Genomic DNA, 12,604 nt, shown 5'->3' on the forward strand with positions numbered 1-12,604 from the left:
TGAAGACCAACCCAGCAGCTGCATTCTGGATGAGTTGTAGAGTTCGGATGGCTTTGGCAGTCAGACCTGCCATGAGGGAGCTGCAATAGTCCAGGCGTGAGATGACCAGCGCCTGGTCCAGGACCTGAGCTGCCTACTGAGTGAGAAACGGGCAGATTCTCCTGATGTTATGCAGTAAGAATCTGCAGGATCTGGTGGTAGCAGTAATGTTTGTAATGAGGGACAGCTGATTGTCGAGAGGCCGCTTTCGCCTTGTGAAGCTGTTAGTCACAGCGAGAAGGGCAGTCTCTGCTGAGTGGCCCTTCTTATAACCAGACTGGTGAGGGTCAAGAAGATAGGATGAAAGTTGAGAGTGGATAGCCCATTCCAGAGTTTTGGAGAACGGCAGGCGAGAGACGGGTGGGTTTCTTTAGAAGAGGATTCAACCTTGCTTCCTTCAAAGAGTTAGGAAAGCAGCCAGTAGTTAAGGAAGTGTTGATTAGATTGGAGAGGAAAGGAAGGCGGTCTGGAGCAATAGTTATCTAGTTTCATATGCCACCAGTATCTCCACTGTAGCCGTTGGGCTACAGCCTCTGAAAGACAAGCAATGTCATCTGGGTCTCAGAGGGTTACTCGATGCAAATGCATGAGCCAATATTCACTAAAAGCATTGTTAATTATAGTCTCAGATAACATCATATAAATGCTTCAGCATAACTTAAACATGATTTTGAGATGTAAAAGATTAAAATCCAATTGCATGTTTGGATTTAGGTTCCAGTCTCTATTGTCCTGATGGAGAGGACAGCAGCTCAGCCTGTGTTTATCATTTCCCATGCAGCCAGCGACTGAGCAGATATCAGCTTGGCCTTATCAGCAGGAGCCGCAAAGGGCTGAGGGTGAAGTGGAGCCGATGCTGATGGGGGTAACGGTTCCTGGGGGAGACAGCTAATGATTGTCCCCACTGACAGAGCCTGACACTGGGCCCGGGGCGGTGCCACGAAAGCCTCTCTCTGGAGGACCAACAGCGGCAGCAACAGCTACCATGTAATTTTAATTTTAACAGAGAAATCTCCTCGTTCTCCACAGGCTTAGTTCACACAGAGCTGATATTAACTTTTTAAATTTAAGAATCATAATTCAGAGGAGAGACTCCAAGTTCAATATTCAACTCGTCAGACAAAAAATAGACATGAAGTTCCCTCAACAATGCCTGAAGTCATGATCCTCGACTCATATTTCACAATATATTTAAATTAATGGCAGTAACCCAAAGCTCTTTTAATTGGATGCTAGGGTGATTTCTACTTATATTCTGGTTTAAAAGCTGTGGAACTGAGCCAAGTTTTAAAACATTTAGTGATTTTCACTTCTTTAATGTGAAGATTTGCTGGTTTAAAATAATTAAATTATAAATATGTTTATGCTTAGCATTTGGAAATTGTGACGGGGATTTTGTAACTACTTTATGAATTTCTGAATTGATTCAAATATGTTCATCAGTAATAAGAACAATATCCAGTTTAAACAACTACATTAGATTTCCACTCCTTTAGCCCTGTCCCAATGTTCAGCTATACACATTTGGTAACATGTCTTAGTTTAATTAAGCTGCAGAAAATGTCCTTCAATACGGAAACTAAAATCTGAATTTGGATTTCCCTATTGTGACTGTGGCTTTTTCAGGTTAAAGTCATTAGAAAACACGCTTTATTTGGCAAATGTGTATTCAGTCAGTGGCTACCAGATGATCAGCGGTTGTCCTGACCTCATTTATCAGGCGTAACGGGAGCAATTTAAAGTAGGGCAGTCTTAAAAAGGAGCATGCAAGCTCAGCAAAAACCCTTTTCCTGGATAAATGAAGGTGCGATGTTGTGAGACCACTCAGGCCCATGAGATTATACCAGTTAACTTTGGTTTGCCTTTTTTAAAATCAGTTCACACAATAGAGTACCCAAAATATGAAAAACATTTTGTCAGCACAAGATATTATGTTGTGAACACAAGTTGCTATCTTGTGCACACAAGTTATCTATTCCTGCATTAACTTTATTGCCATTTGGGGGCAGTCAAACTGACTGGCTCTTTAGCTACTTAATGTTCCAATATGTTCCAATATGTTCACCAGAGAGTCGCTAACTTTGTCTGTCTGTAATTTAAGAAGCTGCAATTGACACTGGACCAAAACAGGTCAGTTGTGGGCCAAAAACAACTCAGCAATAGCTGAAAGACACTGGAACACTTCTTATAACTGAGAGTCTGGTGATACATACCCCTTTTACATATAAATAGTCATTTGATTCATTGTAAATATAAAAATACAGATTACATGAACATGAGTTTGGGACAGCTATCTATGAGGCAATATTCATGTTAGGCATATTTTACCTTGAAATAACACATGCTATGGGTCCCTGTCTGTCTGCATTCAGGGGCCTGAGGATCAGCACCATGGACAGCGACACTTACTTGATATTAGACAGAATTGTCAACTTATTACACTCTTTTCCATCCTAAGTCTGACATAGGGCTGGGCGATATGGACCAAAAATCATATCCCAATATATTTAGGCTGAATATCGACATGATATATATCCCGATATTTTTATCACAAAGTGAGAGCAAATGTTCAGTCAAAGTCAAAGATGACATGTCACAAGGAGTTTTATTGAAACCGTTTATTTAAGTGAACATAAATACAACAGGAGTACCTTTCTTTTAAAACCAAAGCTCCATAAAGTGCATATTTAAATGAAAAAAATATCTTAAATAAAAATAGCCTATGAAATAAAAAAGGCCAATATTTTTCTGAAATAAATACATTTATATCAAAAAAGAATAACGAACATTACAAAATAACTAAATATGACAAACCCTACTAAGGGCTGCATTTATATATAAAGAAGAAAAAAAAATTGAACTATATCGATATATGTGATATGGTCTAATTCCATATCACATTTAAAAATATATCGATATATACCTTTTATATTGATATATATCGCCCAGCCCTAGTCTAACATTGACCCAACTTACATTGAGGGGGAAGGGGGGGTTGCAGAGACTTCTACCAGCCTTCCACCTATCATTGTGTTTAACTTGAAAGGGGATAAAATAAATCAATTGTTATCAACCGTCAAGATCAAATTCTGAAAAGTGAGATGAGTCATGAGGGCTATTTACAACTTGGGGAATGGCCAGTTAGCCCAGTCCATGAACATGCATGCAGCTCTGATTCACCAACTTAAAAAAAATATTGACAGTTAGCCCACACCTTCCAAAGTCTCCTGTCTACAGAGACACCCTTCTTCCCTTTGATGTGCACCCTAGAACAAACTACAGTGTCAGGTGATAATGAGAAGACATGCCGTCTATGTAAACACACCGTTTGATGATGCTTGACAGTGGTGTTAAACCCGCAACAGTGATGACCAAGACACCGCTGTTTGATGTCACGATGCCAGACAAATCTGTGGAGTTGGCGGATTCAAAGGTCTGGATCCAGGCAACAGCAACACAACAATGATTTTAAAACACCCACCACACATGACTACAGACTGCTGATCCGTTAGACTTCAACCTTTATCACTACTGAATATATTTAAAGCTTTCACTTCACTTTAGCCTTGTCTTAAACAACAGTACAATTAAGATAATCCACTGATCTCATTCTGAGAACCAAACAAATCCAATTAGCATCCATTACATTTAAGTGGAGGCAGAGATCTTAAAATGTGGATGAATTAAAACTATGAATAAATCTCTAGATACCACCAGAAGCAAGTGAGAAAATGGACTGACACTTTAATTTATGACCTGATTTACAATTGTATTCACCCACTAACCCCACAAACAATGATATTAATATTCAACAATTTGCTGCTCTGCTAATTTAGTCAGTTTTACACCACAATGATCCATTACAGCTCTTCCTTTGCTTGCCTAACTTATTTTAACTACTTTTTATTGATTATTTTGTAATGAGTATCTATTTCCTTAACATATATGATGGGCCTGGACATGGTGGGACTTTATCTGATCTAAATTTCAATCACCAAGAAAGAGGAGAGCAACTGTGTCTCTTTGGTTGTTTAACAATTTTCTCTCACTGATTACAGTGTGAACAGACATCATGCAATCTGTAACGGAGAGCAGAGGGGGGTGACAACATCAATCACTGTTGTGATCATTATAACTTTGTATTTTTTTTCCCCCGAGTGGATATCATGCTGAGAGACTGTACAAAGCCTACTTTGATGATAAGTCCTGCTGCCTAAAAAGTTGCATCTAACAAGAAAAATCTCGGTGTTTCTGAGGAAAACATCTTATCAAATGTTGATCTGTGGTCTGAAGCAGGGTTCCTGACATGAAAAGCTTTTGGTGGTTTTGAACTAGACTTCTGTAGGAGCCTGCACATCATGTCACATCAGTAACATCACAGTTTCTGAGCTGCATGTATCTCTCTTATCTCTACATGTTATTTCACACATATGTGCTTCCCCCGAGTGCTGTGGTGGGAGCTGGCACAGTTGAGGATGCCTGTGACTTTGGATTTTCGCAGATAACGTCCCCGCAGGGCTAATAGAGGGTTTAAATGATAAAACTAATCAGCATGTTCAGTTGAGGGAATACTAAAACCAGTTGGAAAGCGAATGCTTAGAAAGCTGATAGATTTAATGTGCATTTCTTGAAAGGCATGTATTCATTTTTCTGTGGATCTGATGCAACACAGAAATCAGATGTTAAATCAGAGGCCAGAAAACAGCATTTATGAAAAGTCAAAATGTTGGCAATTTCTTCAAAACATACATATTTTCACAGCCGAATAAAAGAAAACCTTTGCACTCTGCTGAATGCTTTGCATCTCGCTTCGCACACCAGGAAATCTCTGATAAAAGAATCCATTATCAAGGTTTAACCCAGACCTGACATCAAAGATCTCATCTGAATCAATCCCCCATCTGCATTGCAAAAGCTTGCCTTTAAATGTGATTTTTGTTTGTGATCGCCCCTTGAAAATTCCTGTTTGATGCAGCTATCTGTTTGTTTGTTTTTTTAAGTTGAACAGTTTGCTTACTGTGATATTCGTGCCATGCCTGTTAAGACTGTCACAGAGTCGTATCTATTAATTGTCTTTTACCATCACTTACTTTAGTGAGTGATGAAAATCTTGTGGAAATTCACCTTAAGAATACAATTATTTTACATATGCTTCATCATCTATTTGTTTATTATTTATCAATATATTTTAAATGCCTCACTTGCTTCGTCTCTCATTAGGTTTTAATGCGTTTATCATCTTCCATGAACCACACTGCATTTAATTTGAGGCAACAATTGAGCCAACAGATTGGCCGAAATAATTTATTTCGCCTTATTCTAAACCTAACTACTCTTCATTTAGACTCTAATTGTTTAGACATAGTACCATATATTTAAAATAAAAAAAACGTATGATGGGCTTCTACAAGTTGGATGTTGGAAACAGATGCAGGAATGGTGGTGTTCCAATTATCATAACACTAAAACCTTACTTTAAAAAAAGTAGGAATTCAGATTGAAGCACTTACAATACAATTAAACAGGAACTAGAAAAATAAATTAAAGCCAGAAAGTGTAACCACATTTTAACATTACATTATAACCTTGATGAAAATAGGATGTTTTGCACGGCCATTGTAGTAAGGTAACATTAGGGTTAACTACTGGGCAATTGAATGTAATAGTAATTTGAATTTGCCGTTTTTAGGTTATACCTGTTGCCATTGTACCTTCATTTTATCAGTTTGACCTTCATCTTCCTGTCTTGGAAGAATGGGCTTCCACAAATATAAACATTTAAATAAATGTAATAAAATGTTCACATCCTGCTGGGTTGAAGTTTGTCTTGGCAGTTGTAGTTAGCCGACGTTAGTTTCGATTCAGACGTTGACATTTTCGGTTCCCAATCCCAACGGTTATCAATCATGGCGACGAAAATGTGTAACAAAAATGTCCATATAAACTTCCTCAGTCGGCCTCGCAGCACAGTGTACTCATCCGCGACCCATTTGAATATTCGGTAATACTATTTTTAAAGTAGCTAGTTAGCTAAAGCGGTTAGCTGATTAGCTTAATCCTGTGAAGCACAACATGGGTCTAAAGGTCTAAAGTGACCCGACAGTTTTCATGTTCTATATCTTTGCAATAAATTATTTTCATCATTCAGTATTCAAGGTTTTCCTCAGTTTGTTTTTGATCAGCATACATCCTAATTGTATGTTTCCTTTATTATTTTTTAATAAAATCCCTTTTTGTGTCACTACTCTTCAAATGCACAACATGAGTCAAAAATCATGTCAAAAATGACCCATATCCATTTTATTTTAGCTGAGTAGCTTGCTAAGCTAACTTCTTGGCTAAGTATTTAGTTAACTGGGGCGTCCCGGTGGCTCACACTGGTAGAGCGCTTACCACGTAGGCTGAGTCCTTGCTGCGGCGGAGCCGGGTTCGAATCCGGCCTGTGCTCCCTTTGCCGCGTGTCGTCCCCTCTGTCACCCCCTTTCACTCTATCACTTTCAATAAAGCATAAAAATGCCAAAAAAAATAATCTTAAAAAAAAAAAAAAAGTATTTAGTTAACTTGCTAAGCTAACTACTTAGCTAACTTCTTAGCTTAGCAATCTACTTAGCCAAGTAGTTAGCTATTTAATAATACAAAAACTTTCTCTCCTCATAAAGTATGAGGCAAAATGGAAATAATGATCTGTTGTTATCAAAATCAAGATATTTAAAGAGTACTTGGAATATTCAATCATAAAATAAGTTGATATCAAAAGATAGAACACAGAAACACACAGCAAGCATTAAATAACATGGGGAGGGAACACGGTGGAGTAGTGGTTAGCGCTCTTAGACAGCAAGAGGGTCGCTGGTTCACCTCCCGCCTGCAGCTCTTCTGTGTGGTTTGCATGTTCTCCCCGTGTCAGCGTGGGTTCTCACCGGATACTCCGGCTTCCTCCCACAGTGGAAGGTGTGAATGTGAGTGTGCTTGTCTGTCCCTGCGATAGTCTAGCGACCTGTCCGGTGTACCCCTCTCGCCCAATGTCAGAAATCAAAGGGTTAACTTATTATTTACATTTTGGCTAGGTGTCCCAGAATTTTGATTTATCTAATACTTTTTCATTTATTCAATTATTTCGACTTTTTTAAATGTTGGTTCTAACACTTTCATTCTTAAAAAACATTTTAATTTTCTTGTTAGAATGGGCTTTTATCTTCACACTTCAGTAGAAAAACAACACAGAATATCTCCTTTGGAAACATCTCTTATTAGAGGTCTTTATTCCAGTTTGATGAAGCCAACAGTTTCTCTCCAAAGTTACATTCAACAATCCTCCTTTTACCTGACAAAGAGGTAACCCACTTCATAACCTTACTCGTCACATCTGTTGCTTACAACGATCACAAAATAGTGATTTCTCCCTCGTAGCATATTTTTTTTTAACATTCCAGGCATACATACTTATATTCACTGTTTGTACAATATATTGTCATTAAATCCATTCATCCATCCACCCGACCCTCATCCAACATGCACACACATGAACACTGTACAGTTTATCAATGGAGTCATGTTTAAAGGCTGCTTGCCTGAACATTTAATATCCACGAGTGGAGGAAAGACACAGCTGAGTACCGTCTGTTTTGTTTTTTGTTTCAAGTTCTGGCTGCTGTGAGTTGATTTGTTCTTGAAGCCAAATGGACAAGGTGGCGTGCACATATAATACAGAGTGATAACCTCTTTATGTGTTCAGAGGACCCCGGTCCAGTATTTCAGGATTACAGGAATGAAAAAGAAGGAGAGATATATTCAGCTAGAAAAGAGGAAGAAGGAGAACTAAATATTAAAAAGGAAGTACAAGTGAAATAAAGAACTACAGAAGCCTTGAGAGGAAAGTGAGGAAAAAACAACAAGTTTCTACTTTTCTCAAGTTTGAACCCCTTTGTTTTCTCTTCTGTGTTTATAACTTAAGAACAGGTGATATAGTATTTCCCAAGTGAAAAAAGGAGTTTTTGCAGTAGATGTTTTTTTGTTTTTGTAATACTCATATCAGCACACAAGCATTTGTGGCTTTCTTTCAGGTCGTTTTCACATCTATGGTTGGTGGTCTCTGGAATGTTTTCTTTTCACACTGAGAAAAATCCAAGTGAACCAAAATGCAACACCATAAACTGTGACAATGTTCACACATTTCTCCTAAATTTTTGTATTTATTTTTTTTAAACTAGTGCTGTCAAGATTAATGCTTAGTTTTTAATTTGAAATATTTAACACGTTAAACATTCTGGGCTGAAAACTGAAAACTGACAGTCATTTGCAAATTGGTCCTTATCACCTCAAGATATTTGATGTATAGTCTGTGGATGCGTGTGTGTGGTCTCCCCTTTACAGACAAATATACGGTATTACAAGTTTCACTCTTAAGACAAAAAGTTCTCACGGCAGATCAATTTTTTTCTACTTGTTTCCCAAATTAAACATGTTTTTAGGAACTCAGAAAGAGTATTCTGGCTAATGATTTTTTTTCTTAAGCCATAAACACAGGAGAGAAAACAAACTAGATCTGACTTACAGAATAAATCACTAGATTTTTCTCCCACTTGTCTCTCAGGGTTTCTGTAGAGAACAGTATGAAAAAGGGCAGAAAAAGTTCTTTAACAACATAAAGTTCCTAAATAAAAGACCTCCATATCATCCCTTTTTCTTGTTTAGTCTCTTAGTGTCTAAAGCCGAGCTCAGCAGTTTGGTTTCTTCTGTTGGTTCCCCAGTGTGGTTCATACAGGAGTGGTGAGTCTTTACAGGTCATAGGATTTACAGTACAGTACATTCTCCAGCCTCCAATACTGAAGCCTCCTCCTCTGAGGCTACTGAGGCCCATTCTTCGGCTTTGGTCTCAGTCAGTCTGTGCAGTAGTCGAGGCTTGTTGGGCCCGTGTTTTAGTTTTAGAAATCCAGTGTTGGGACAGGAGGATGTCACCTTTGCAGTAAAGTGGCACAAATGCAGCTGCAGGAGAAAATAAGATACTGAAAAGTGCAAAGAGTCTAAACTTTGTTTTTTTTTGGTCGCTAGTTAGTTACATATATGTTTTGGTTCATGACGTATTTGCGTGGCTTTGGTCCGGAGTTTGTACAAGTGGAAAAAGCCAGTGAACGCAGGTTGGTTTGAGATGAAGAGAAGCTGCTCCGGGCCCGGCTTAGACCAAGCCAAGCCAGGCCGGGCCAGGCCAGGCCAGGCCAAGCCAAGCCAAGCCAAGCCAAGCCAAGCCAAGCCAAGCCAAGCCAAGCCAAGCCAAGCCAAGCCAAGCCAAGCCAGGCCAGGCCAGGCCAAGTCAGGCCGGGCCAGGCAAGGCAAGGCTGTTTTACGGCAGGGCCACGCTGGGTTAGGAAGCACTCTGCGTTGGGACAGAGAGAGAGAAACAAAAAGAGGCTCATCCCTCGGGTCTCTTTCTACCTGCCGAAAATGTTTTCGTATTCCAGCAGTATTAGCTCCACTATCTGGTTCTGGTAGACCATGTGGACCGCAATGTTCCAGGTTTCCGTTTCAGGCCGCAGCAGTGTGGGGCCGAACACGATGGCCACGCTCTGGGTGGTCATACGGTTTTCCTCACCGTAGTCGATCACCCTGGAGGTACAAGGGATGATTAGACACAGCAGAATAATCCACAATCAGCTCTGTAAATCTCGGTATGTGCCTATTCATCTTTATTTTGCATTAAAATGTTCTGTATTGAGGGGGAATCGTGTTTTTCTTACTTCCTGAGGTGTTTGAAGAGAGCCTGCATGGTGTCGTGGTTTGGTTTGGGCAGCTGTCTCACCAGATCTTTGATGGACTGAACTCGCTGCTTGTAGTCTGGATTCTCTGCAGAACAGAAAAAATGACATTTATTTAAGTCTCAGTGACAACCGGCATTCATCCAAGGGTTACATGCATTTCTCTTTTTATTCACTATGTGTTTACATGCAGACTAATATTCCACTACTATTCTGGATATGACATTATTTTGAATTTGATATGGGTCACATAAACAGCATATTCCCTTTACATATTCTGAATTATGCCTTATTCCAAATTAAGATTTTTCCGATTAAGGTATGTGGGATATGCCAATATTATTTATATTTTAGAAGCACCTCAACTCAGGTTTTTACTGCAGTTTGTGACACACAGCTTCTTGCTTGTGCAGGTCATCTCAACCAACTAGCCATAGTTTGCAAGAAAGCCTGAAATATGTAAGAAACATCTCCCCATAAAGAAATTCTTATTAAGCTGAGGTACTTGACAAGAAGAATTTCTCCAACTTGAGGGTTTGGGGATTTGTAACAGTAAATCTCCTGAAGTAAAGAGGCCTGAAACATGCTTGACATTTAATACAGCAGGTGTAAGACAGCATCCATCGCTGCAGTCTACCTACGAACAGGCTGTTTTAAGGCAATCCAAAAAAAAGTAATAAGCAGCATCCCAATGTGCTGACTACCATCTGTGAGGAGGTGTATAATACCACTCTGTCAACTTAATATTGAGAAAAAAAAAGTTTTTTATCCCCGCTTCAATTTAACATTTAGATGCATTTGAAATAAATAAGGAGGAATCGAGATGAAAACTAAAAGAGCTAGATTTTTACCTATTTATTGATCACCGCGCTGATTATAGGTGTTTTCTTTTCATTACTATTATTATATTTTAATCTTCTTGGCATCAGTATATGCTTTATTATAGGGCTGACTGATATGGAGAAACCAAAATATCTCAACAGTTTTGGGCCAATTTCCTGATATTGTGACGATACTGTAGAGTAGAGAGGAAAATATTAGATTTCCAACAAATAATCATGAGTTAAGTGGATATAATAACTAATTGGGTAGAGGTAAATATTAAAACAGTAAGTACAGTCTGGAAAAAGTTCAGAAAACTACATAATTTTACTAAAATGCAGCCTTTAAAACCAGGAAAAGACAACACTTATGACATTACGATATACTAATTCTAAGAGAATATCTAGTCCCATATCACAGTATCGATATATTATCAATATATTTCCAAGCCCTATTTTATTATCACGTCCTTGGATATGTTTCATGTTTCCTGTAGTTGTTTCGCCTTTGTCTTTTATGTATACATGTGGATTATGTTTTTTACAGATGCAATACAAATAAATAAAGATAGATAAATAAATACATATATATACATAATATGACATTATTTTGAATTTGGCAAGGGTCACATAAACAGCATATTCTCTTTATAGATTCTGAATAAGGCCTTATTCCTAATGACGCAATGAAGAAATATGTACAAAACATTTCTCCATTAAAAATAAAAAATAAAAATGAAATATATATATACCATATTTTCTCAAATAGTAGCCGGGGCTTCTCTTAATAAAAAATCAGTTTGGGACCCGGCTAATAATAGGGGCAGGCTATTATTTGAAGGAGGCTTTTATTAAAAAAGAAAATCAGAGCAGCTCTGACCAGCACTTTTTAGAGTGTTTTACACAGCGCACTGTAGCCAGTTACCCGGATATCAGCCATATTGGAAGTACTCGGATGTAAACAAACAATGAACAGCACGCTGAATGTTCATTTTAAGCAGGATTTAAAATGTCTAAACTACTAAAAAGCCCAGAAGAACGTGCGTAAACAGCTCAACTTTACAGAGAATGATTAGGACAGCAGGAGAAACAAACTTATTTACCTACAGTACTAACTCGTGTGGCCAAACTTCAAAACACAGGTGTTGTGTCGAAATCTGTTACCCCGTCAAATGATGTTTCCTGAATGGTGTTCTCCTTAGCATCACCTCCACGCTTGGAGTTAGGATTTAAGTTATAGAGAGAACTGTTTGGGGTTAAGGTAAACTTGGGGTCATGTTAAGCAACTTAAAGGAGGACTGGTTGGGGTCAGGGGTCAGGTTGGTGCAGGTTAAGGTAAGGGGGACACATATCGACGGGGGAACAGACTTTGACATAACACCGGTAAGACACCCGGCTTATAAAAGAGGTCGGCTTTTATTTACTAAAAATTGTTTTTACACCCGGTTACTAAATGAGGTTGGTCATTAATAGGGGCCCGGCTTTAAATTGAGGAAATACGGTACATATAGATGGTATGTAACACGTACTGATGGCGCTGATAAAGTCATGGAAGAGAGCGTAGGTGAAGAGCGGCTCCGGCAGCTCTCTGAAGTACATCTTTAGAGCTCCAGTGGTCACATGGATGTCCTCCCACTTCCCGTCCACCAGGTTCACCTTCTCATCTGGACACACACATACACAAACTCTTGAGTCAGAGTGCTCTCCATGGACACCAAGGAAGTCTTACATGAGCAGAAGAAAACTGCTTCTGCTACTTCTAAATATTTATTTTTTGTTTTCACATTATGTTTGGTGATTTACTCACCGTGATTGACAGCAAAGCGTAGTTTTTGTATGATAGCCAGGTTCCCACTGACTCTGTACAGCCCGTCTATGCACAGACCTGCAGGGAATCATGGGAGGAAAACATTAATCAGTACTGTGATATCTGCAAATTATTGCACCAGAAGAGAACAGTGATCTGTCCACACCTGAGGTTATCATAAGGCA

At 38.8% G+C, this 12,604-nt stretch overlaps 1 protein-coding gene across 6 annotated transcripts in view; it reads right to left on the reverse strand.

The window, feature by feature from the left end:
* Positions 1–7,306: 7,306 nt before the first annotated feature.
* LOC131980355 (rho GTPase-activating protein 12-like) overlaps positions 7,307–12,604 on the reverse strand; it is a 67,876-nt gene continuing 62,578 nt past the window's right edge. For all 6 annotated transcript variants that reach the window (XM_059344586.1, XM_059344585.1, XM_059344584.1 and 3 more), the window contains 4 exons: positions 12,420–12,497; positions 12,142–12,276; positions 9,774–9,879; positions 7,307–9,642 (listed from right to left, as the gene is read on the reverse strand). In XM_059344586.1, the coding sequence (XP_059200569.1) occupies positions 9,468–9,642; positions 9,774–9,879; positions 12,142–12,276; positions 12,420–12,497 (494 nt within the window). In that variant the 3' untranslated portion in view covers positions 7,307–9,467. The remainder of the gene's footprint in view (positions 9,643–9,773; positions 9,880–12,141; positions 12,277–12,419; positions 12,498–12,604) is intronic.

Source organism: Centropristis striata, chromosome 11, assembly GCF_030273125.1.
Source record: "Centropristis striata isolate RG_2023a ecotype Rhode Island chromosome 11, C.striata_1.0, whole genome shotgun sequence".
NCBI classification, from domain to species: domain Eukaryota; kingdom Metazoa; phylum Chordata; class Actinopteri; order Perciformes; family Serranidae; genus Centropristis; species Centropristis striata.